Source organism: Rhopilema esculentum, chromosome 8 (assembly GCF_057945365.1).
Source record: "Rhopilema esculentum isolate cy_ngs chromosome 8, ASM5794536v1, whole genome shotgun sequence".
NCBI lineage: Eukaryota > Metazoa > Cnidaria > Scyphozoa > Rhizostomeae > Rhizostomatidae > Rhopilema > Rhopilema esculentum.
In genome coordinates this window covers 66,335-88,783 of record NC_142822.1, presented here as the reverse complement: position 1 = coordinate 88,783, position 22,449 = coordinate 66,335, and the positions used below count along the sequence as shown (strand labels likewise).

Sequence of the window (22,449 nt, the reverse complement as noted above, 5' to 3'; positions counted from 1 at the left end):
CTTCCCTTGAGATCAATGAAGACAATTGTTAAGGATTTCTATAAGAAACAGTTTACCATCTCGTGATTCCATTGAATATTTCAGAGACGGCGGCGCAAAATTGAACCTGGGGGGCCAAGAATAAAGTTTAGTGACATTGGAGGACCCAGCATGGTTGGGTCCGACGGGAAAGGAAATTTTTGAAATCAGGCCTTCTCTAGAATTGCTAAAAATGCATCTCCCAGACTAAAATTTAACAAATTATTATACCGCTTAGAATAGACAATTCGACGATTCTCAGAAAAAACATTATTGGTTTTAAGAAAAAATTTGGAAGAGGAGGATTCATGCGTTGGGGAATGAAAGAAAGAAAGGGTGACCTTTGTTCAGGGTGCACATCAATGTAAATAACAAGAAGCTTTTATATTGATTGCTAGGGTTCATTCCATGTACTTAGGTCCGAAGATCTTCGGACACTCAGGTTTTTTCGGCGTTCCGAGTGCAAACTAATAAAAAAAATTTTTGACATACATAAAATCTTCGTTAGTTGGCGTGCTAAACATAAAACCATTTACATAGTTGACATAAAAAAGAATAAAACAAAGACTCATACAACACAGTTTTTCAGTTTATCAATTTTCTTTGTCTGGCGTTCAATATTTACCGTTTTACTAACTGCTCATATAGTTTGCACACAATGAATCATTTGAATGATAATAAGCAATATGATTACAAATTAAAATTGGGTTGATAAAATATATCTGGGGGGCACCACTAGGGCTGGGTGTATCACTAGGGCAGGGGGGCTAAAGGCCCTGTGTCACGGTCAAAAAGATCAAGAATGCTTAGGTACATTACACAAAATTGAACTTTCAAAATTTGTCGGTAAATATTGCCAGAAGCACGATCAAAAATTACAAATGTAGATATTTACTGATCAATTTCAGCAAGACTTGCTGCGGTAAAGAATACAACTTTATGACCCTGCCTTGAATGATATGTCTGCTTTGCAAGAACGTTTATAAACTGGTAAAATGTTACCAAATGTTATTCGAAATTGTACCAGCCAGCAATAATGTTTATTAATTGATCGGTGGTATCTCCATGAAAATAATGTTTTTCTGTCTTGAGAACGAGTTTACAAAAAATTATCATGTTTTACTGGCCACCTGACTTTATTGCTGCCCGCTAATTTGACATTATAAATTTGGCTTGTAGTGCATAGGATTCATATATTAATAAAAAAGGATTACAGACCAAAAGTGGAAAAGTTTGGCAACATTCTGCCAACCTGATTTTGTTTGTTTTCTCCCGAGGGTGTAGCGCTGCAGATGCAGATCCACTAACTAGCTGTTTTAGGTTGAAAATTGATTTTGAAAACATTGTAAGACCCTTTTTGAAGCATTCCTTTCATCTGCAGGCAGCGCAATTGAAATCCACTCTTGTTTGGCGTGCAAAAAGGGCTGTCAATAGCGAAAGACTGCGCGAAGAGTTGTTTGATACGGGTGCATAAAATTGTATGTTGTTGCCAAAGTATATTTTCGTCGCGAGGGAAAATAAGGGTGTGGCTTTCTCCACAGCAAACATCTTTTCCCGCCATCACCATCAGATGACGCAATAGAAATAGAGCTCTCTGATTGGCTAGTCAACTAAATGTAAACGAATCAAAGATCCTTTTGTTACAAAATCTGCCCTTGCTGACAGATACGATACTTGACGAGTTTGTTCCGGAAAAGATGGACACAGACAAAATGGCAGAGAATTAAACGTACTATTCCAGAAGGCAATATTGTACTTGTTGTTGAGCAGAACATTCCTAGAGGTGGATGGCCATTGGATCGAGTCAGTAAAGTAAATGTTGGTAGAAATGGACTTTTGCGATCTGCAGAAGTGAGGACAGTGAGATCGAATCTAGTCAGACCTGTGCACAAATCGTTCTTATTGGAAGCCTGCGAATTATAGTTGAACTTCTGAAAAAACAGATTCCACTTTTTTGGGGCCGGATATGAGACGTGCAGAGTGTTGTCAAGGAACAGCAACTTTACATTTGGTTTTAATTTCTACAAGACCCCCTTATTTTTCTTTTTAATTAATGCACGCTAACAAACTAACTAACGTTTACTTCTAAACTTTTGTTGCTTTGTTTGCTGTTTTTGCCAAATATGGAATATTCTCGCATCCAGTCTCCATAACTATATATGCTGTGCACACTGAAATATGACGGGAAATATTTAAAGTTGATTAGAAACTTGCATTGGGACCAGTAAGCTGCCACCAGATTGAATGGAGAACTGGGGATACCCAGAAGTATTTGAAATACACTGTCTGGAGGCAAGAGTTATTCTAATTCACCACCGAGTATCCCTTAATGTAAGGAGAATACAGAACAGATTTCGTTGGGGTCTACTTGGTGAGATTTTGTTTCATGGGTAACGGAAAGTTTATACACCATTCTGTGATGATGATATGAATAAAAGTTTTGTACCTTGCCTATCAGCGCAACGCCTTAATTCCATGCACTGTTGATGCATAATAAGCATGCACAACAAGCAATGGTCATTTCACCGCAGTTAGACGGTCGGAGATTAGCAAAAAAACTTACGGACCAGGGACTCTACAGAAATCACACATCGGGATCTATACTCAAGACATAAATACTGTAATTCATTCTAAAAAAAATTGAATATTCGAGCTGAAAGCAGTTAATAACTTCTCTCAATGAAAAGATTGAAATTTAATCATCAAGTACTTCTGCTTTCGAGCAGTCTAAATAATGATTCGTCCAGTACAGTCAAAATACACTACCCAAACTATAAATCTGATGAAATCAATTTTAACCTACAAGGAACGAGAGGCTTCATATAGGTCATGCTCTGTGATAAAAGAAATTCAAACATCAGAATTAAACGAGAAAATTAACTTAACTTTGAAAATACTACACACGTTAGAAAACATTATGTCGACACTATTTGGGAGGCTAATATTTCAACTGTAACGGTCACCCCTAATTATAATGATAATCTTTTTTCAACTTGATCGATGTTTAAACATGTCGTGCTAGCAGCAAATTGACAAAAGGAAACATTTGATTTTAGCTTCAATCTGTTTTGAAATGTTCTTCAGAGCAAAAATATCATAGAAAATTTAGGGCAATTTCGATTATTCTTGCACTAACGAGACAGTGTTTTGAGTCGATCAACGTTGCAATTTTCAAATAGCAAAATTGATGCAAACCTATTTATAAGTCTTATAAGTCATCAAAGAGATTTCGAGGTGGACCTGAACGAGACCCTTGCTTCGAGTAAGCAGTTGTCCTTGGTGCTGATAACGAAGGGGTTTGACGCTCCATTGAATCAAGAAGTGTCACGCGGTCACAATTATCTTTCTCAGTGTAATGAGGCCTATGCGAAACATTAAGATGCGTCCGTGAATCGATTTTCTCCAAATTTTCATCCTCGCTGCCATTTGCATCATCAATCCTTTGGCTGCTTTGATTTATTTTCTGCCGTATTTGCATTCCACGTTGAACCCAACCCTAATATAAATGAGTCAGAGATAAAGAGAGATAATATAGACAATTAAAGATAAACTAAGCTCCTTTGAAAAATTACCACGTTTCCATAGACACGCGGTGCTGATTAGGTAACTATACCGGTCATGTGCTCGCGTTCTTCTGATTGGCCTATTTCGTTCCGCAACTAGGTATATATTTTCTTTCTTGATTTTCTCAACCCCGATTCTGAACGTTGACAGGAGATGATATAAAATTCTGAGCCTTCTTTTGGAAGCTTTCTTGTCAATGCAGGCTCTTAATATAGGATAAACGTACACACCTAATTGATCCATTTTGCAGATAAAGTTAACGTCAGTTTTTGGTTAGGCTTACTTTGGTAGAAGTTAAAAAGCAATCTCCGGGTAACTTTTGCTTTGCTGTTTAAATAAAAATCAGCACTGTTCGAGCGTATTGATTAATTGTAAAATCGTTCACTGCGCTGAATAGGATGCACACTGAGCTTAATGAAAGTTCAGAGCGCGGTACACGGTCATGTTGGATCTTGCGATAAAAACGATCCTAAAGATCATATTGCTGAAAAAAGATCCTAAGGTGACGTTCTACTTCAAATGGTTCAAACTGGTTGATCAACTGCAACTCTAAAGAGAAATAAGTGATGAACAATATGCCTACTTACTTTTCCTCCACCTATCAACCTTTGGAGTCTTCGCTTCTCTAAAAAGAATTATGAACACTCTGTGTTAATGATGAGAAGGGAATTTGAAAATGCTAAAAACATTTATTTAAGTCAATCCAGCCAAGCAGATCAAAGAGAAGATAGTTAAACGGATAGGTATATATAAAAAAATTGTTATGATGAAATTAGCGGACAGGTTAAATAAAAACCTGTCCAAACTACCTTTAAGACAGTCCTAAACCCTTACAATAACAAGCCAGAAAATTCACTTAAAGAAAACAGAAAACAAAAGAACGCAAAACATATATTCACAGATAACCAAAGCTGCATGAAATGTAAACTTTGTGAATTTAAGAAAATTTGCTATTTTTTCAGAAAACGAAAGTTTGAATCAAATAGGCTCGTTCTTTGACTTTACCAACCTGCCTTTAGAATGTCCCTTCCTTCATTCACATATTCAGTTGATAATTCTTCATCGACAAGAAACTGCTGAACTCCAAAGCAGTGTAATATGCGACTTCCAACTTTGAAGTATGTACACAGGCAGATTAGAAGAATAAGCATTGGGTAGTAGACGTTCAAGCCTTTTGATATAAATGAAATAACATCCATGTGTCCCATAAACTGCAAGAAAAATTGAAATCGCAATATGAAAACTTACAAACAAAATACGTTAAAGGAAACTATTAATGAACCAGGTTCGCTTCATTATAACTTAGGTATTGAGCCTAGGAGCTCTGCGGTACCCAGACGACATTAAGTCGTGCTCTTAAGAAATGTATATCATGATGGTTAATCGTGCCCGGCCGTGCCTAACATTAAAATGAAACAGAGGCTGGACAAATATTGTCACTATCATCACATTCTGATGCCGCTTACGTCTCATTGGAGACTATTCCAGTCTAAGTCTAGTTCACTATGTCTATTACGCAAAGTTCATTTTGCGTGGAAACTAACGAAATTGCTGCTGCTAGCCCCGTTGTCAAAAAATTGAAAAAAGCATCTTGTACTAGCAATTGCAAGTATCTAAGCATCAGGAAAGAAATTGAAAAAATTGTTTTTAGGACATTTTATGATCGATTTCAATATCAATAATGCATCAATAGCAAGCAACTTACAACGGTAAATGAAGCCTGCTCGACCGTATCAGCAACATGGCCATCAAGATGAATCATTGCCAAGAAGTTCAAGGACAACGCATAGGTCAGTCTGCACAACAGTCTGTGGAAGAGAGCGGATAAAAGCAATGCAAAATAGAAGTTTCTGGTTTCAACCCTAAAACAGAGTAAATTCCACGGATAGAAATCCCTTAACAAGAGTCATTTTATTTAAGAAACGAAGAACATTTAGTGTGCAAAAAAGCCATTAAATGACAAGATGAAAAAATCAAGGTCGAACCAAGCTGACAAAAAGGTTCAATTAAATTCGTACAAACAGACGCAGATTCAAAACTTTTTCGTAGTGCACCAAAAAATTTGAAATCTTTTAGCCTTCCATAAAGCTCCTTCATTCAGTTTAATGCAGTTTTAATGTCCCTTGTGGGGCACAACCAATGTTTCTTATTCTATAAAGGCAATGTCAGCTAAGCAGAAGATTTCCTTTGCGCTGTGTGAACAAAGCTCCTTTCAGGAAACTTTTTATTGTAGTAGGTCTCAGGTATTCATGCAAAATATCCCGCTTGAATATGCAGTATGCCCTCGCATTAATAAAAAATAAGCTTGTTAATCAAGTTTATCATACGCAACAGAACAAAGATAAATAAGGCTTGCTGTTTCCTGTATTTCCATTACGAAACTGTACGTCAAAAGGCATCTTTGAATTAGGCAAAGCGACTATTAGTTTCAAGACGACTGCTTGTTTATGAGGAAAGGCTGCTTGTACTGCATTGCTTACATTGTTCAATTTAATGAGTTTCTTCAGTTGCTTTCAATTTTTCATAATTTATGAGAAATTGAAAAAATTTGCTGTCTTGTTTATTTTTAAGAAGAAAAAATTCCCTATCCTGGCAAGCTACAGACACCCATATGTCTGTTCCTTTAATACGGATACATTCTGAATTCCTGATAGGTCTCTTACATCACTTGAGTACTTAAAACAAACGAGCATAGGCCTAGTAAATGTGACTTACAGTCCGCTGAAGAGTAGGCTATTGGCGTCAGTCTGATGGTTTGGTGCAAAATAGTAGTAATTGAAGATTCTCATTTTGAAAACTGTATAGTATGTACAGGTGCACATGTACATTACAGTGAAGAATGATATCACCTATGGAGACGATAAATATATTTAGTTTATTGAAATAATAAATACTTCATCATATCATTACAAAAGCATTCATTTGTTGCAGAGAAAGAAAAGTGTCCGTAGCCCGTTAAAACTGATAGGCAATTATGATCATGACAAAAAGTTGTTTGCCAAAAAGCATGCCAATGTATAAATGCATTGTTCTTTTCAAAAAGTTTTCAAACAAATAAAACAGTAAAATGCACAAGCTTATTCGCTGGTATTACCCTTGCAAGCCGAAAGCAATATTCAATTTTGAGAAGATACAAAGTTGATTCTATAAATCAAAAACTGATTCTAAATAATGCAGATTTTCAATTACTAGAAATCAGGTGACGTGGGATCCCCTGGTTTCGACCTACAAAAAACCTGTGTGAAACGACCTTTTGTAGAAATCTGTCACTCGTGAATACAAAAGATACGCTAGCCTTAATGCTTGCATTGAAAAAAATAGGCAACCATCAGAGACAGATATCAAAGCCACTTGCCTCGACTTGAAAGTAAAGGTATTCAGTTTTCGCCACTCTGATGAGGACCGCAAACAAGGACAAGGTTGGTGAAGTGCTGAAAAATGTCATTTCTGACCAAACAAGCATGACAGTAAAAAGCATCAGCACCAGGGCCACGCCCTTCAACAAAGCAGGTGTGAGCCACAGCTTCCAAAACCATTCTACAAAAAAGCAAACAGCTTCTCATTAGATCACCACTGAAATTATTGCAAGAAAATGAAAATCATGTTTAAAGCCTTGGTTAAAGGTAAAGTAAAGCTATAAGGTAAGAGTTATTGTGATGATTTCAACTGTAAATAATTAAAAGGATCATTGCTATAAGACATGTAAATACAGAGTGGATTTGTAAGCTGGTAAAGCCTAGCATGATGATCAAAATCATACTTAAAGGCAATCGAGAGTTATCAAAATCGCTTGAGCCATCTGCAAATCATTTAGCGTAATACCACTCACAAGCATATTGAACTGCGATTCAAACAACTTGAGTATGTATCGATTGCCTTATGATTGCAAAAATGTAGGTCGCAAAAATGTAGGTCGCAAAAATGTAGGTCGCAAAAATGTAGGTCGCAAAAATGTAGGTCGCAAAAATGTAGGTCGTGAAAATGTAGGTCGTGAAAATGTAGGTCGTGAAAATGTAGGTCGTCAAAATGTAGGTCGCAAAAATGTAGGTCGTGAAAATGTAGGTCGCAAAAATGTAGGTCGTGAAAATGTAGGTCGCAAAAATGTAGGTCGTCAAAATGTAGGTCGCAAAAATGTAGGTCGTGAAAATGTAGGTCAACAACTATCGTAATTTACAAGACGTTCTGAATTCGACAATCCAACTCAAAGAAAAACAACTTTGTGATGGACACTAACCAATTTTTGCTGATAGGGTGCTTGGACTCTGCTGATTAGTTAAAGACGATGCTTTGAATATTCTACAATCAAAAAGCAAGTTTGATACAACAGAAAGAGGGTAGATCTTATGTAACAAATAGATCAAGTGCAAGAAAATATAAAATTTTGGAAGAGAAATTGCCTACAAAGCTTGTGTAGTATAAGGGTAATAGAACCTCAGTGTAAAGCGAAAAATTAAATAACATAAGCTTAACAAAAGTGTGCATTGAAAATCGATAAAAAAATTAAAACTCCAAGAATCCGAAACACAGGAATCTAAAATCAAAAATTCCCAAAATCTGGAATCTTAGAATAAAAATCTAAGCATCAAAGAATTATAAACAAAGAATCAAGAATTAAGAATCCAAAAGTCAGGAATCCAAGAATACAGCAATTAAGAATCCAAAAGTTAGCAATCTAAGAACCAAGAATCCAAGAAAATACACTAAGAATCCGAATATCAAAAATCCAAGAATCCATGAATCAAGAATTCTAGATTCAAAGAAGTCTTCACCTCATTGTAACTTCAATAATGGATCAATTAATGACATCATTATTCTAAATTCTTGACAGTAAATACAGAATTGCTTTAAAAATATTCAATCACTTCACTGGACAGTGCTTCTTGATTGATTCCATGATCAGATTATAAATACAATTTTTTTCGAAATCATTGAGGGACCAAAAAAGACAAGATGGAAGCTAGATTTTATTGAGTGACTAAAACATAAATGTCTGATCTTAAATCAGTGATTGCAGCGATTTCAGGAAAATGTACCGAATTGAAATACAACATACATCCATAATCGAAATATAAATACCAAGACTATTAAAAAACACTACAAGCGGGAGATGCATTATTCCAAGAAAAACCATGAGAAAAGAATATTTGCTGTTTTTGTTTACCTGTCTGGGCTTTCTCTATTTTTCTCCAAGTCATCCAGCCGTATTGCCTTCTGCAACAGCATGTTCCACTGACTGAAGCAAGAAGTAGGTACTTACTCAATTCTTATGCCCAGTCTTAAAAAGGTAGTTTTTTCAAGATCTCAACTCACAGGTAAGACTATTAGCCTAGGCATGTTTGAGAAATAATTTTATTCTAACAAAAATCTGTTTGTTTGTCACAATACTCTACAAAGCCTAAAGCGCAATAGATTCTAGCATTTCTGACACAACCTTTACATCAAAGAGCTGGCTTTTCTACGATGCGTCCAAAGACTCAGAGGAAAATGTATTACAAACAGTGACACACGATTAACTGACAGAGAAAAGGAACATGTTTAGAAAGAAGAAATTGTATCTTACACGTTGGTACGATGAGCGCGTTGGGTTATCACGATGACTTTTTTGTGTAGGCTGACCAACGATTTTTCGCTGTGCATTTGAACTGATTTCCCATTGACGTCATTATAATCAACGTAGTCGTCTTTCGCAGTTCTAAATAAATCTTCACTTGCATCTGGACACTTGAAAGATACAAAGGCAAAAGTTCACGTTTTTACTGCTTTTGAACGGATTCTACATACAAACATATGAAAGAAACGTATATTCACAAGGATGCTAACCGATTGTAATTACTGACTTTGGTCGGAATAAATACCCCCAGATAGTGGAGCAATAATAACGTTCATTCCACTGACACAAACAAATCAATGAAATGAGCCAAGTTTTTTTAATAGCAGCAGACTTTCTTTATAGCAAATGCAGTATTCTTTCTATGTTGATAACAAATAGCAGTTTTAATTGGACTGGACGAAGGGCTATAACAGGCTACCGCAGTCTGAAGTTTTAGATATACCTGTATTTACCTGTGACAGTACGTCACAATGATAATCGACTGAATGGAGATGGAAAGAAGGAACAAAGATCTAAAATCGTTAATGGTGTGACACTTACCTTTTTAATGATCGTATCAATATACTTGCGAAGGCTACTGTTGTATCGAATGTCTTCGGAAGCTTTTACCACAGTCTAAAAAGTATTCTAAAATTCCACATTTTGCAATTTTCACAAACAAAAAATTTAAACCACATATAAACAATATTGAGGCGATGACAACCTTCTTGTAAAATGTTGACTTTGATAAATAGAAATAAAAAAGAGCGTTGTTCACTTTTGAACAAGATTAGAAAAAAGGAACAAGGGCAAAAGATAGACCTGTAAGGTTTCTGTCAATTCTTCTTCAACATCTTCTTTCTCTGTGCTTAATTTTGAAATTTTAAACAATGTCTGAGAAAGTAGAAACCCAGGGACTGACATGTTCCAAGCGGTTCGTGGCAACTCGATTAGGCCATATCCCATTAGCAGAATGAGAAGAAGCAGGCCCCAAGTGTTTGATGCAGTTATTCCAATTATTCGCAACTGCTCACTATAAAAGAAACATGAAGACATTACATTAGAAAACAGTTAGGTGATTCCGAAAGTTCCACTAATATGGCAGCTTAAGCTATTTTCTAGAAAACAGTTTTTATCTTTCTCCGTTATATGTCCAGTTACGTTCCAGGCAAAAGCAATCGATTGAGAATGGAAGTAAGGATGCAATAAAAACTAAAAAAAAAGTTCATATAATCTAAAATTTTGAACAGACCGTAAATCAATACACCCTTAATTAATATAGATCAGGACAAACATCTACAAATTCAAACATCCACCAGTAACTTTGGAGGAAATGATTGAATTGGAGAGTTGGAATTTGTAGCGAGAAGCTTTTTCTGGGTTTTTCAGATAACAAAATTGAGCATTCAACTATTTTTATCGGTTTGTGTTCTTCTTACATTCTCTCGCATAAATTCATTTTGAAAATTGATGATCCAACCAGAGTGCAATTGCTTTGGAAGACTGTCAGCAGAACGTGCCCCTCAGAGCTTTTAATCTTGGTTCTGCCCACTTGTTGAAAAATGTAAGTCTATTTGATTATGATTCACTTTAAGTTTAAAATCATAACTGGTTTTTACAATGGCAATAACAAAGCTTAAAAGCATATTACACATATTAAAAGCTTCATAAAAAAATTGTTCAAGCAAAATGTGCTACATGATACTTAAAATTTTTTTAATCTTTCTCTGTATTACCAATTAACAAACCAGATAATTTTACAGTTGAAAATGATGTTTTCCTGGATTGTTTGAACTGTAACACAGGCATCACTGGGAAGAAAAAGCCAGAAATGTATTCCAAATCTCATTCTTTGAGCTATTTAGGAGTGCTATTGAGTGCAATATGAACTTCAAATTTGTTGAAACTCAAAAGGAATAACTTCAAAAGTTTGTTGATGATCTTCAACTAGAAGTAGTTTTCTTGGGATGGGTCATGTTGTATTGAGAGCAAACAACACACTGGGGTCAACCATGCTTTCTTATCTCACATTGAAAAAAAGTGAAATGCATTATTGCTTTCACTGTATCTTGTGTAACCATTATTGCTTTAGGATTGCAGCAAATATGGTACCAAACTAATCTTTAGAACTCAATTGAAGACACAGCAACAAATCTGTTGAGAGCAAAAACAGCTTACACTTATAGCCTCCCAATAACTTAATTCCAATTATAAACTGTCTTGATACTGCTTTATTAAAAATTTGTTAAAAAAATTAAAACGCCATCAAATTTGTGGTATAAAACTGATGGACAATTTGACTAAACTCACCCATTCAGCTGCATACTGGGATGTACAGCAACATATACAAGAATTATTCCAAATATTAGGAGGTAGCTGCCATACCAAATTGCATTTTCATATAAAGCAGTTTTTATTTTACCAGCTACAGAAAATTCTCCAGCATATTCATAGGATTGCATCATTGGCAAAATGATCCTTCAAAAGAAATTATTCCGTTTCGACAGATATCAATGCAAAATATTCCCAAACAAAAACCCCCGCAAACAATATCAAACATCAAGGGAAAAGTTTAGTGTGGTTCCCTTTAAGGTTCTAAGTACCTGTAAGGTTGTCTTTTCAAGCTTTGAAAAGAAACAAACAGGAGAACATACCATGAAGAGATTCCATATTAAAATCTTAACAAAAGAAACAACTGATTTAACATGTATTAGGTATACTGAGGCATGATGATGTACAGTAAAGTGCAGGTATTCGAAACACTTACATACATATACAGTGCCGGCCTGGCAGGGAGGGCCAGGGGGGCCAGGGTCCCCCCAGCTGACTTTTTGATAGGGGCGCCAAAGCTTGTATAGGGCGTCGAAAACTGGAAAAAAGTTTGATACGACCGACTTGTCTGATTATTAGGTCTCAAGGAGGTCAGCAGAGACAAAGAAGACGCCATAAAATTCAAAACTTAACTGGGGCGCACGCCGCCATACCCCTTTGAACAGTCTCACTTCAAGGGCTTGTCTTTGTGCCCCTTCAGTACTGTATTATCCAGACAAAACATTTGTACTGTTCCCAGAGGCGAAAAAATTAATCAATTTTTTAGAGGATTGTCAGGAAACTAACAGTTCAATTATTTTGTGTGGAGAACACAGCACTTAAAGTGCACACAGACTATGTTTAGGGTGTCAGGGGACAGTCTGTGTTTAGGGTGTCCAGACTCATGCCCCCCTTTCAGGGCAAATTTTGATTTTCAATGAGTTCCTTTGGCTCTGCTGGCCTTCAGAGACCTAATTAACAGACAATTTGGTTGTTTAATTGCTTCATCCAAGATTAGTCCATATGTTATATCTCAAATCATTTCTACGACATACAGTTTTAAATGCACAAGATAACAAGAAATAACGCTAAAAAGTGCATTCAAAGCTAAAACATAATGAAACCAGCTCTTATTAGGTTTTTTCATAAAAGATAAATTAAACAGATGACTTTTAACTAAAAACATTGACTTTATGTTTCTAACACGTAGATACTTCAGGCTTATTTTTCAAGAGGCATACAATGATTTTGAAAAGAAAGTTGGGTCAGGCCTAATTTTCTGAACGGTTGCATTTTGTTTGGCCTTTAATAATATTTCTTTAAAGTTCGATGGAATATTTACTTCATTTTGTATCAAATGACACAATGCATCAAAGATATGATAGAAATGCATTTTTTAGCCTTATGTGTAACTGGAATCCTCCACTTATTGGCCAGGACCGACTCTTTCCATTATTTGTTACCCCTACACTCCCCTAATTTGCCTGTTTTGAGCTTGTTTAGCTGCCCCAAAGTGCAAGTTTAGCAAAACAAAGGTAAATATTTTATCTGGAGCTTTGGATTCCCCTCCAAGGTGCCAAATGAACACAACAGTTACAAAGATAACAAAACCCTCATTCTACCACATCGTAGTGTCTCTTGAAAGTTCCCCAAACATGTTCTTGACAAATTTTCATTTAGTTTATTTGCTTGGATTGACTTCTAAGAAACAGTCAGTTTTGTACGTGAGTCGGTTAAACTTGTCCTGACACCCCCATGAAAAATTATTTTATTTGCATCCCTGTGCTCATGCGGGGGTCAGTAGATTTTGTCTCTTTGCTTCATTTCTCATGGAAGGACCAATTTGTCTTGACGATACAACGATAGGGTTAATTCTTTTCCCCATTACAAAGTAATGAAATCCATTTAAAGACTGGAATTAATCAAACGTACTAAAAGCATGTCTTAAAAATAGCAAAATTTTTAAACCACTTCAAGAAAATGACTGCAAGAAATATTTTGGAATGTATTTTAAGCTTATTTAAAGGGCTTGGTCGCAAAAATTGTCAGCTCACTACGCTCGCAAGAAGCCTCTATTCAGAGTTATACCAAGGGCCTCCTACAACCTCTCGCCGACCCTTCCCAATGTTGGTTTTTTTAGTCAAATAAAGCTATTAACTCGACCCCTGGACTGCCAATATTGTCAGGAAAAAGACAATAATGTTAGTTATGGAGGGTGCCATTTTGATGCTGGCCCCCCTAGGCGAAAAGGGCCAGGCTGCCACTGTACATATATAAGTAATATTGAAAATATCAATTAATGTTACATATTTTGCAACAAATTACAGCTGAGAATTGCAATGTAAAAAGTCTTAATTACATACCATGAAAGAAGTTGGGAAGACCAGTACACAACCCTCCACAGATCTGGTAAAACATATGATGGCATATAGCTCCAGGGCACCTCACAAAAATTATTTTCTTTCTTTGTTTCATTGGATAATAGCGATGTAGCATTCTTTCTATGGTGTAGTTTTTGACATTCCCTATAACAGGTCTTGGAAATGAATACAGAAAAAATTATTACTATTTAAAGAAGTTAGCACCAATAACTATAAAATGGTCTGCAGAGTTGTACATCTCATTTGACAATATTTTGCAAAAAAGCAATTTATTGAAAAATTACCACTTCCTTAGCCAGGGATGAAAAGCATTGAGGCTACTTAGAACCAAAACAATGGGCCCACTTTAATATCACTACGAACATTCACAGAAGCACTGCTTTGGAGATAGCTTGTGATGGAACCCATGATAAACAGACAATTGCATCTGCAAATAAACAAATGTACACACTTTGTTGATATTTTATACAGGGAACTCGTTGAGACCCATGTGTAAGTTTGCTTCCTAACATCTTTTCTAAGAGAGATTTGTCTAATTGTTTACGGATCATCTCTAGTTGTCAGATGGTATTAGAATCTTTCCAAAGAATCAAGAAGAAATCATTTGGCCCTGTTCATCTTTAAGTTCTAAAATTATCTTGCAAATGAGGATTTGACATGACTAATGCTAACTCTGTGTAAGAACCCAAATAGATATACTTTCCAAGGAAACAGGGAAAAAGGACAATGAAGTTATTATGGAAAATAGAGCTAAAATAAAATTTGAACTTTTGAAATCAATGCCCTTATACATAAGGGGCTCAAGAAAAATATCTTAACTGTAGAGAATCTACAATCGTCTTTTTTTAATGAATCTGTTTTATGAATATACAAATATATTCTATAAATAAATCTTTAAGCTTATAAAATGTAAACTTATTTAAATGGCTGTTATGAAAGTGCCTATGAAACGAGATTTCACAAATAGTTTTTTGAAAATAAATTGAAACTTTTACATACTGTTGCATTATAAAATCAAAATTAACTCTAAAATTTGCATGGGAAAGTTTGTTTTGGGGGTTTTAAAAAAATGTGTGTGAGTGACAAAGCATAAGAATCAGTGATGTCACAAGGTTTGCAGTTGGTTCCGTCTTCACAATAGCATTTAGTCTGGGCAGTTAGTCAAACAATTCTACAAATTGTAATACAAGCATAAAATTTTGCAAAAGGGGTATTTTTATAGGCTGAAAAAGATAGGATATGGATCCCAACAGAAAATTTCCCCTTAAGCTTTTTTGAGACTGGGGTACTTTGCCCAAGTCCTTAACAGCATTATTACAATATCTCTTCTGAAAAAAGGTACAATAGTACAATACTTCAAAACAAGGGGCATTTTGATAGGGTACAACAGACAGATAGGATATAGAACCTAACTGGAAATTGCTGCCTTTTTCTATTTTAAGACTGGGTTACATTGTTCCAGACCTTCAAAAATGGTGTTATCGTATCCCAGCTGTATTGTAGTACTACATCATGAAACTGCAAAATAGGACAGTTTGATACGATGAAAAAGATAAGATATAGAACTCAGCTGAAAATTGCCCAATTGGGCTATTTTTAGACTAGGGTATTTTGCCCCATACCTTATAGTTTTCAATTAATGGTAGTGTAGTAGAAAGGTTGTGCTCGTGAATTAAAAATTCTGGAGAAAAACAAGTCAGCGCTTTCAATTCAGAATGATTGCTTTAGAGACAGGATAAAATTTGCAAGATTTGTCTACAGCTGCAAAATTAGTTGCCTATTCTGTTCTAATTGTTCGAGTTCGATTCTTTCCATTCTTGAACAAACTTGAACAGGAGAAAAAGGGACTTTGCTTTCTTTCAAAGATAAAGAAAGACAGATAAAATTAAATTGGCGAAAATCCAACTTTAACAGGGTTCCTTTACTACTTCATCGTAAAGAAAATGGTGATAACAATTTGATAACGAAACATTTCTTCAACGGCAAATGATATTTATGGGGACAACTTCCCGTGGGTTGAGGCGATGTGCAATGCATATTTACTGAACTAAAAACTTTTTGTTATTATGACATTGCTGATCTATGGTGCACAAAACGAACAATACTTACAGCAGAAACATCGAGTGGGAGAACAAAAATGATGAGGAACGAGAAATACCAAGCAATGAAGACTGCTATTGTGACAATAAGATGCTGCTTTCTCCAATTTCCATATCGATGAAGAAGACAAATTGTTATAAAAGCTGCAACCACTAGCTCTATGATAAATGGTGCGGATGACATTGTATCTAAATATCTAGAATAGTCCTTTCTTCTGGAATCACCATCAAGAAACGGCTGTCATACTTTCTTGTTGTTTTTGGTAAAATAGAGGTTAGTGCGCAAGCGCATAGGAAACAGACACCTGGTACACAGAATTAGAGATTGGTATCGATGTGTGTTGAGCTCAGGGGGCTAAGCAGGGTAAAAGAAAAAATCCAGAAGCTGGAGCAGGGCTATCGTCACCCGAGAGGAGAATCGACAACACCAACTTTTCTAAAGTGGTTTTTCGCGTAGATTACGGGTTGGAGTAATGATCAAGTGTTTGAGGAACTTTTCCGAGAAACATAGGGATTAATTTCAAACTCATTCTAGCCGCATTTTTCTTGAAAAATGTTTGAAAATGCAAATTTGTGGTTCGTTCTTCCCACAAGATGAAATGTTGAAAGTTCATAGACCCCCTAAAGATAGATTTTATAATTACCAAATTCACTTATATAGAGCTAATTATAAGAAATATTCTGTTTTAACTGACATAAAAATCACTACTCCCAATTTTACCCCCTGTTTCTCAAAAACGCCCCCTCAAGCACTTGGTCAACATTCAAATTCATCATCGGCGCAAAAAACTGCTTTGAAAAAAGTTTGTGTTGTAGATTCTCCGCTCGGGTGACAATACCACCCCCCCCCCAAACTAATATATTTATATCGTTGTCATTAATCGATTATAATATCATTCATATTCATATTCATATCCAATAATATTCATATTCGTTCACTCTACTCATTTATCATTTTCAGAAAAAATAACTGCAAATTTTCTTAGTTCTCTATTAATGACAAGTTTAAGACAATTTCATAGCATGCTATTAGTCATTAATTATGATAAAGATCTTCTTAGATATGATTTTACAATTGTAGTAATTTTTCATTTTTTCTTCTTCTTCTTCTTTTTCTTTGGTTTTTTTGTCTTCTTTCCCTGGAATAAATTTTGTTGAAAATGAATTATAATTGCAGACGCGAAGCACACAGAGAGTTGAGTTTAAAAATAGTTTTATGATCAAGATGATAAACTCTGCAGTCATATTTTTTGTAATTTACCTTTTTGCCACCGTCTTCGTCGTCTACGTCATCTTCGTCTCTGCAAGACAAAAACGGTTATGTCTAATGAGTTATGCTAACATCAATTATTAACTTTTTGCAAGAACTGTTAATTTAGACTGCTAACGTTTTTATTCGTTTACAGGTACAACTGCTTTTTGAAGCAAAATCTATCAACCTGATATGAATTGATGTAATAAAATTTTTACCTGTACCATCGTGGGAGGGACAAAAAGGGACAAAAAGTGGGAGGGACAAAAAGCGGTCCGGGACCACACCCTTTTAGGCCATGCCCTTTTCTTGTGAGAAGCATTTCTTCCTTAGGAAACACCCCTCGTCTCCCAAGAACAGTAATTTAAATTACCCTTGGCAATGAACTTTATTGCCTGAAACTTAATTTCAGAGTTTTGAAATTTAAAATTTTACGTGTGGAAAAATCATGAAAAGACCTATCATCAAGTGCTACTTGTAAAAACTTTCAAAATCTATACTGTCACGATATCTAATACAACGATCTGTTCCAGGTACAAATAGTTCACAAAAATTTTTGAGAGAAACAAAATTCTGAAGGATAAACCAGGTTTCTAGCTGTGTGATATTATGGACTATAAGATCAGCTTCCTCAATTTAATGGCAAATTGTTTTTGAAGAGTTGATAAGTCAATTCTGTTGGAAACATCTCTCTCGTTGCTTATTGAAAGAAGATTTGACGGTAGTCTGCAAAACTACTGACAAGGTGATAATTGTACATGGAAAATGATGCTATGGCTTCACACCAAAATCAGCCTTTGACGATCTAGATAACGTAACGACCCCCCTCCCAAGTTTTCACATCGAATTTGCAAGAATCTCAAGGACCAACTTTCTGAAAAAGTGGGGGGAACTAGTCCCCCCCCCCTCATTACCCTCGCGGCGTGTCTCGTTTTAGATAAATTGATATTAGCAAGAGATACTTACTCTTCTGCCTCAAAATCAACATAATCATCATCTGAAGACCCCGAAGCGTCGTCTGCTAATGTGTCTTGAATTTCTGCAAATGATTATACGAGCCATTCTTCAATTTTTTTCAATCTAGACTGTTCGTCTACTCTTTTAGTGCATTTAACAGAACGATTTTATGTTGCTACTCAAAATTTCACGCTTAATCTGATTAAAGAAAAGTGCTCTGTGTATCTAAGTGTATAAAACTCGTTTAGTTATAATAGCTTATTCAAAAGATCTATACGAAAACCCATACATATTTTCAAAAAACGGGCAGGTACGTCGGAGCACATTTTAGGGTGCAAGGGGTTCTAAACAAACTACCGTCAGCTGCGAAACGCAGCGCAACGCAACGCTAAACAACCCTCCCCATAAGGGCAATATGGCATATTTGTCCGACGAGGATGTCCCGTTCTTCCAAAAATAATTCAATGTTGTATCGTTTTCATATGAAAACGGAAAAAATTGGAAAACGGCAGGTTGTGACAAAGGCATGAAATTTTTAAGTGTTATACTTGGAAACAGAACGATAGCGCTCTGGATTCAAAGAGAGGGTCATCTCCAATAGAATTGTTCTGTTTCAAGCGATTGCACTGAAACGTTTCGTGCCATTTTCAAATTGTGAAATTTTCAAATAGTGCAATTTTCAAATCGTGCCGTTTTCAAATCGTGCCGTTTTCAAATAGTGCAATTTTCAAATCGTGCCGTTTTCAAATAGTGCCGATTTCAAATCGTGCCGTTTTCAAATAGTGCCGTTTTCAAATCGTGCTGTTTTCAAATCGTGCCGTTTTCAAATCGCGCCGTTTTCAAATCGTGCCGTTTTCAAATAGTGCCATTTTCAAATTGTGCCGTTTTCAAATCGTGCCGTTTTCAAATAGTGCCATTTTCAAATTGTGCCGTTTTCAAATCGTGCTGTTTTCAAATAGTGCAATTTTCAAATCGTGCCGTTTTCAAATCGTGCCGTTTTCAAATAGTGCCATTTTCAAATTGTGCCGTTTTCAAATCGTGCCGTTTTCAAATAGTGCCATTTTCAAATTGTGCCGTTTTCAAATCGTGCCGTTTTCAAATAGTGCCATTTTCAAATCGTGCTGTTTTCAAATAGTGCCATTTTCAAATTGTGCCGTTTTCAAATCGTGCTGTTTTCAAATAGTGCAATTTTCAAATCGTGCCGTTTTAAAATTGTGCAATTTTCAAATAGTGCAATTTTCAAATCGTGCCGTTTTCAAATTGTGCCGTTTTCAAATCGTGCTGTTTTCAAATAGTGCAATTTTCAAATAGTGCAATTCTCAAATCGTGCCGTTTTCAAATAGTGCAATTTTCAAATCGTGCCGTTTTCAAATCGTGTTGTTTTCAAATCGTGCTGTTTTTTAGATCGTGTCGTTTTCAAATCGTGCCGTTTTCAAATAGTGCAATTTTCAAATCGTGCCGTTTTTAAATCGTGTCGTTTTCAAATTGTGCCGTTTTCAAATCGTGCTGTTTTCAAATTGTACAATTTTCAAATAGTGCAATTTTCAAATCGTGCCGTTTTCAAATCGTGCCGTTTTCAAATCGTGCCGTTTTCAAATCGTGCCGTTTTCAAATAGTGCCGTTTTCAAATTGTGCTGTTTTCAAATAGTGCAATTTTCAAATTGTGCCGTTTTCAAATCGTGCTGTTTTCAAATCGTGCTGTTTTCAAATAGTGCAATTTTCAAATCGTGCCGTTTCCAAATCGTGCCGTTTTCAAATAGTGCCATTTTCAAATTGTGCCGTTTTCAAATCGTGCTGTTTTCAAATAGTGCAATTTTCAAATAGTGCAATTTTCAAATCGTGCCGTTTTCAAATAGTGCAATTTTCAAATCGTGCCGTTTTCAAATAGTGCAATTTTCAAATCGTGCCGTTTTCAAATCGTGCCGTTTCCAAATCGTGCCATTTTCAAATCGTGCCGTTTTCAAATTAATATCATACTTCAGCAAAGGTGAGGGTGAGGGAGCAAACGGTTACCAAACTGTTTAATAAATAATTTTTGTTACCGCAATTTTTGAAGATTGCACTAAAAAGTGAAAACATATCATACCGAAGTACTTTTCGTTCAACGCTCTTCAGTATATAAACGTCGAATAATGTCCAAAGGTATGCAGAACATTTATATCAAGGTGTGGGTATACCGTTTTGATCCAGACCTGGGAAAAGGTTTCCTGCTAGCCTTTGGTCAGTATCTGACGTTTATACTCTGGAGAGTTTCGGACGAAAAGTAGTACTTCATTTTGCGATTTTTTCCTCTATTTGGTGTCATCTTCAAACTATAATTTGTGTTGTACTAGAGTGTTCGTGAAATCAAGATTTTTTTCGCGAATCTAATGGGCATGTATCAAGAGAAATAGTTGAATTTGTACTTAGTTTTGATCTCAAAGTTGCCAATAAATCTTCATAGCTCTCAATACTCTGACTGTACTTTTCCGTTATATGGTAGAGACTTCCAAGTGCAGCGTATGCCTTAGTGAGTGCGTCTTTATCGCTTCTTTGTTTCGCGATGTCAAGTCTCCTCGTTTGATATGCTATTGCTCCTTCATAATCCATTTGCAGCTCACATAGGTTTGCAAGATTGTTAAACAGACGTGCCTCGGCACCAAGTTCTCCCCTCCTTTTAGCAATCGCAAGTGCTTTATTATAGTGCTTCACAGACAAAGTCAAGTCGCCCTTTCTCTTGTAAAGAATTCCTAGGTTGCAATGAGCCCTTCTGCAATTCGTTTCATCATCCAATCTTTTGCCAAGTTTAAGCTGTTTTTTGTAAAGTCCCAAAGCTTGATCAAAGTCCCCTAGTTTGTGGTATGCAAGGGCTAGGCCTCCTATTGCCTCCATTTCCTCCTTTGTTTCTTCAAAATCTTGTGCATCTTGCAAGTGAAGTTCGAGATATTTCATTTTGCGACGCACTTCTTCCGTGTCTTCTATTTCAAATCGAAAATCACGCGGGTTGTTTTCAATCCTCTCGTATATCTTACCTTGTACTTCTTCAAGCAGCTTCTTTATTCCTGCCATTTTTCCTTACCTGCTGGTTGAGTGCACAATCACTATTTGTAGAATGCAAATGAGTTTCTTGAGTGTCACCCGCAATTCATCCATTATTTTGTTACTCGTAAATTTGTTAAGATCCCATTCACTTCGATGAAGACTTTAAAAACACCAAAGCAAGACCGGTAGCGTTCTTTAAGGTAATCAATAAGCTTTCTTTCATGATTTTGTTTGAATGATGTCGTAAATTCGAGCATAGAAATAGAAAACAGGAGCGGGAAGTGGAGGAGCTTCTTCCTTAGAAGAATGAAAAGTGGCTGTGGGCTTACCCTTCTTCTCAGATTCTCCTTCACTTCCTGCTCCTATCGTCTATTTCCATTCGCGGATTTATGTGGCTATGATACCCATGGTAGGATCCAGTTTGTTGTTTGACTAGCGTGGCTGAATAAAATGAGCACATGTCCATATAGATAAAATATACTGTTTTATACGTGTATATAATAATACAAATATATGTTTATAAACATACACAAATTTGTGTATACCTAGTCTTTATAATTTTGATTCCTTTCTTACCTCATCAGTCAATCTACCAGATAGAGCATTTCTGGGCTAATAATCGTATGCTCCTCTACACCTAGATACACCCATACCCCTGCTTCAAGGGCTGATGCCAGCCAAAATGTATCATTGTATTGAAGCCTTGAATATAAAACAACCTAATGTCCATATGCATGTGTAAACAGTTTCATTGCCACAACATTGCTGTGGAGTTATATGCAATGTTTTTGATAAAAGTAATGCACTATGATGACGTTATAGCGGGCGTAGCATGGACGAAATTTGAGTTGCATATAGTGATGGATGTAGTAAGATATGACGTCATCTTGTTTTCACAGGATAGGACAAAAGAGCGCGATTCAATAGGCAGCACAGTATAAATCTAGTTCATAAATTGCAAAAAGATGCATGAAAGTACAAAGTCTAGAAATACAGATAATGTCATTTAAAAGTTGATTATAAAAAATAACGGAGGTCAGTGGAAATCGCCAGGGGCCCAAATTACTTGGGAAATTCTGTAATTTTGACTCTCACTACAGGGGAAGGCATTGGGCCTACTGGGGAATCGGACCTTCTGGGGAATTTTCCCCAGTAGTTACACTGATGAAAAATACTCTGTGCTAAAGGCTGTCAAATCTTCATGGGTTAACGGCTAGAGGCGAGAGCAACATTTTTGAACGCATTTAACGTGTTCGA

General features: G+C 36.0%; 2 protein-coding genes across 3 annotated transcripts; both read right to left on the bottom strand.

The window, feature by feature from the left end:
* Positions 1-2,015: 2,015 nt before the first annotated feature.
* LOC135694472 (G protein-coupled receptor-associated protein LMBRD2) lies at positions 2,016-16,295 on the bottom strand. Its single transcript, XM_065213233.2, has 14 exons — positions 15,973-16,295; positions 13,846-14,018; positions 11,483-11,650; positions 9,995-10,205; positions 9,734-9,808; positions 9,143-9,303; positions 8,744-8,815; positions 7,817-7,878; positions 6,938-7,119; positions 6,298-6,431; positions 5,288-5,390; positions 4,592-4,793; positions 4,170-4,207; positions 2,016-3,514 (listed from the first exon to the last, which is right to left on the bottom strand). Exons 1-14 carry the CDS (start codon positions 16,144-16,146, stop codon positions 3,227-3,229), a joined length of 2,043 nt encoding a protein of 680 aa, XP_065069305.1. The 5' UTR covers positions 16,147-16,295; the 3' UTR covers positions 2,016-3,226.
* A 554-nt stretch (positions 16,296-16,849) lies between these two features.
* LOC135694475 (uncharacterized) lies at positions 16,850-21,274 on the bottom strand. Of its 2 annotated transcripts, XM_065213236.2 has the most exons (4): positions 20,577-21,273; positions 18,181-18,253; positions 17,224-17,263; positions 16,850-17,101 (listed from the first exon to the last, which is right to left on the bottom strand). In XM_065213236.2, the coding sequence occupies exons 1-4, from the start codon at positions 21,217-21,219 to the stop codon at positions 17,051-17,053; spliced, it is 807 nt and encodes a 268-aa protein (XP_065069308.1). In that variant the 5' UTR covers positions 21,220-21,273; the 3' UTR covers positions 16,850-17,050. The 2 variants fall into 2 exon arrangements, with proteins under 2 accessions (XP_065069308.1, XP_065069307.2); XM_065213235.2 differs by lacking the exon at positions 16,850-17,101 and having other exon boundaries at positions 17,108-17,263; positions 20,577-21,274.
* Positions 21,275-22,449: the final 1,175 nt, after the last annotated feature.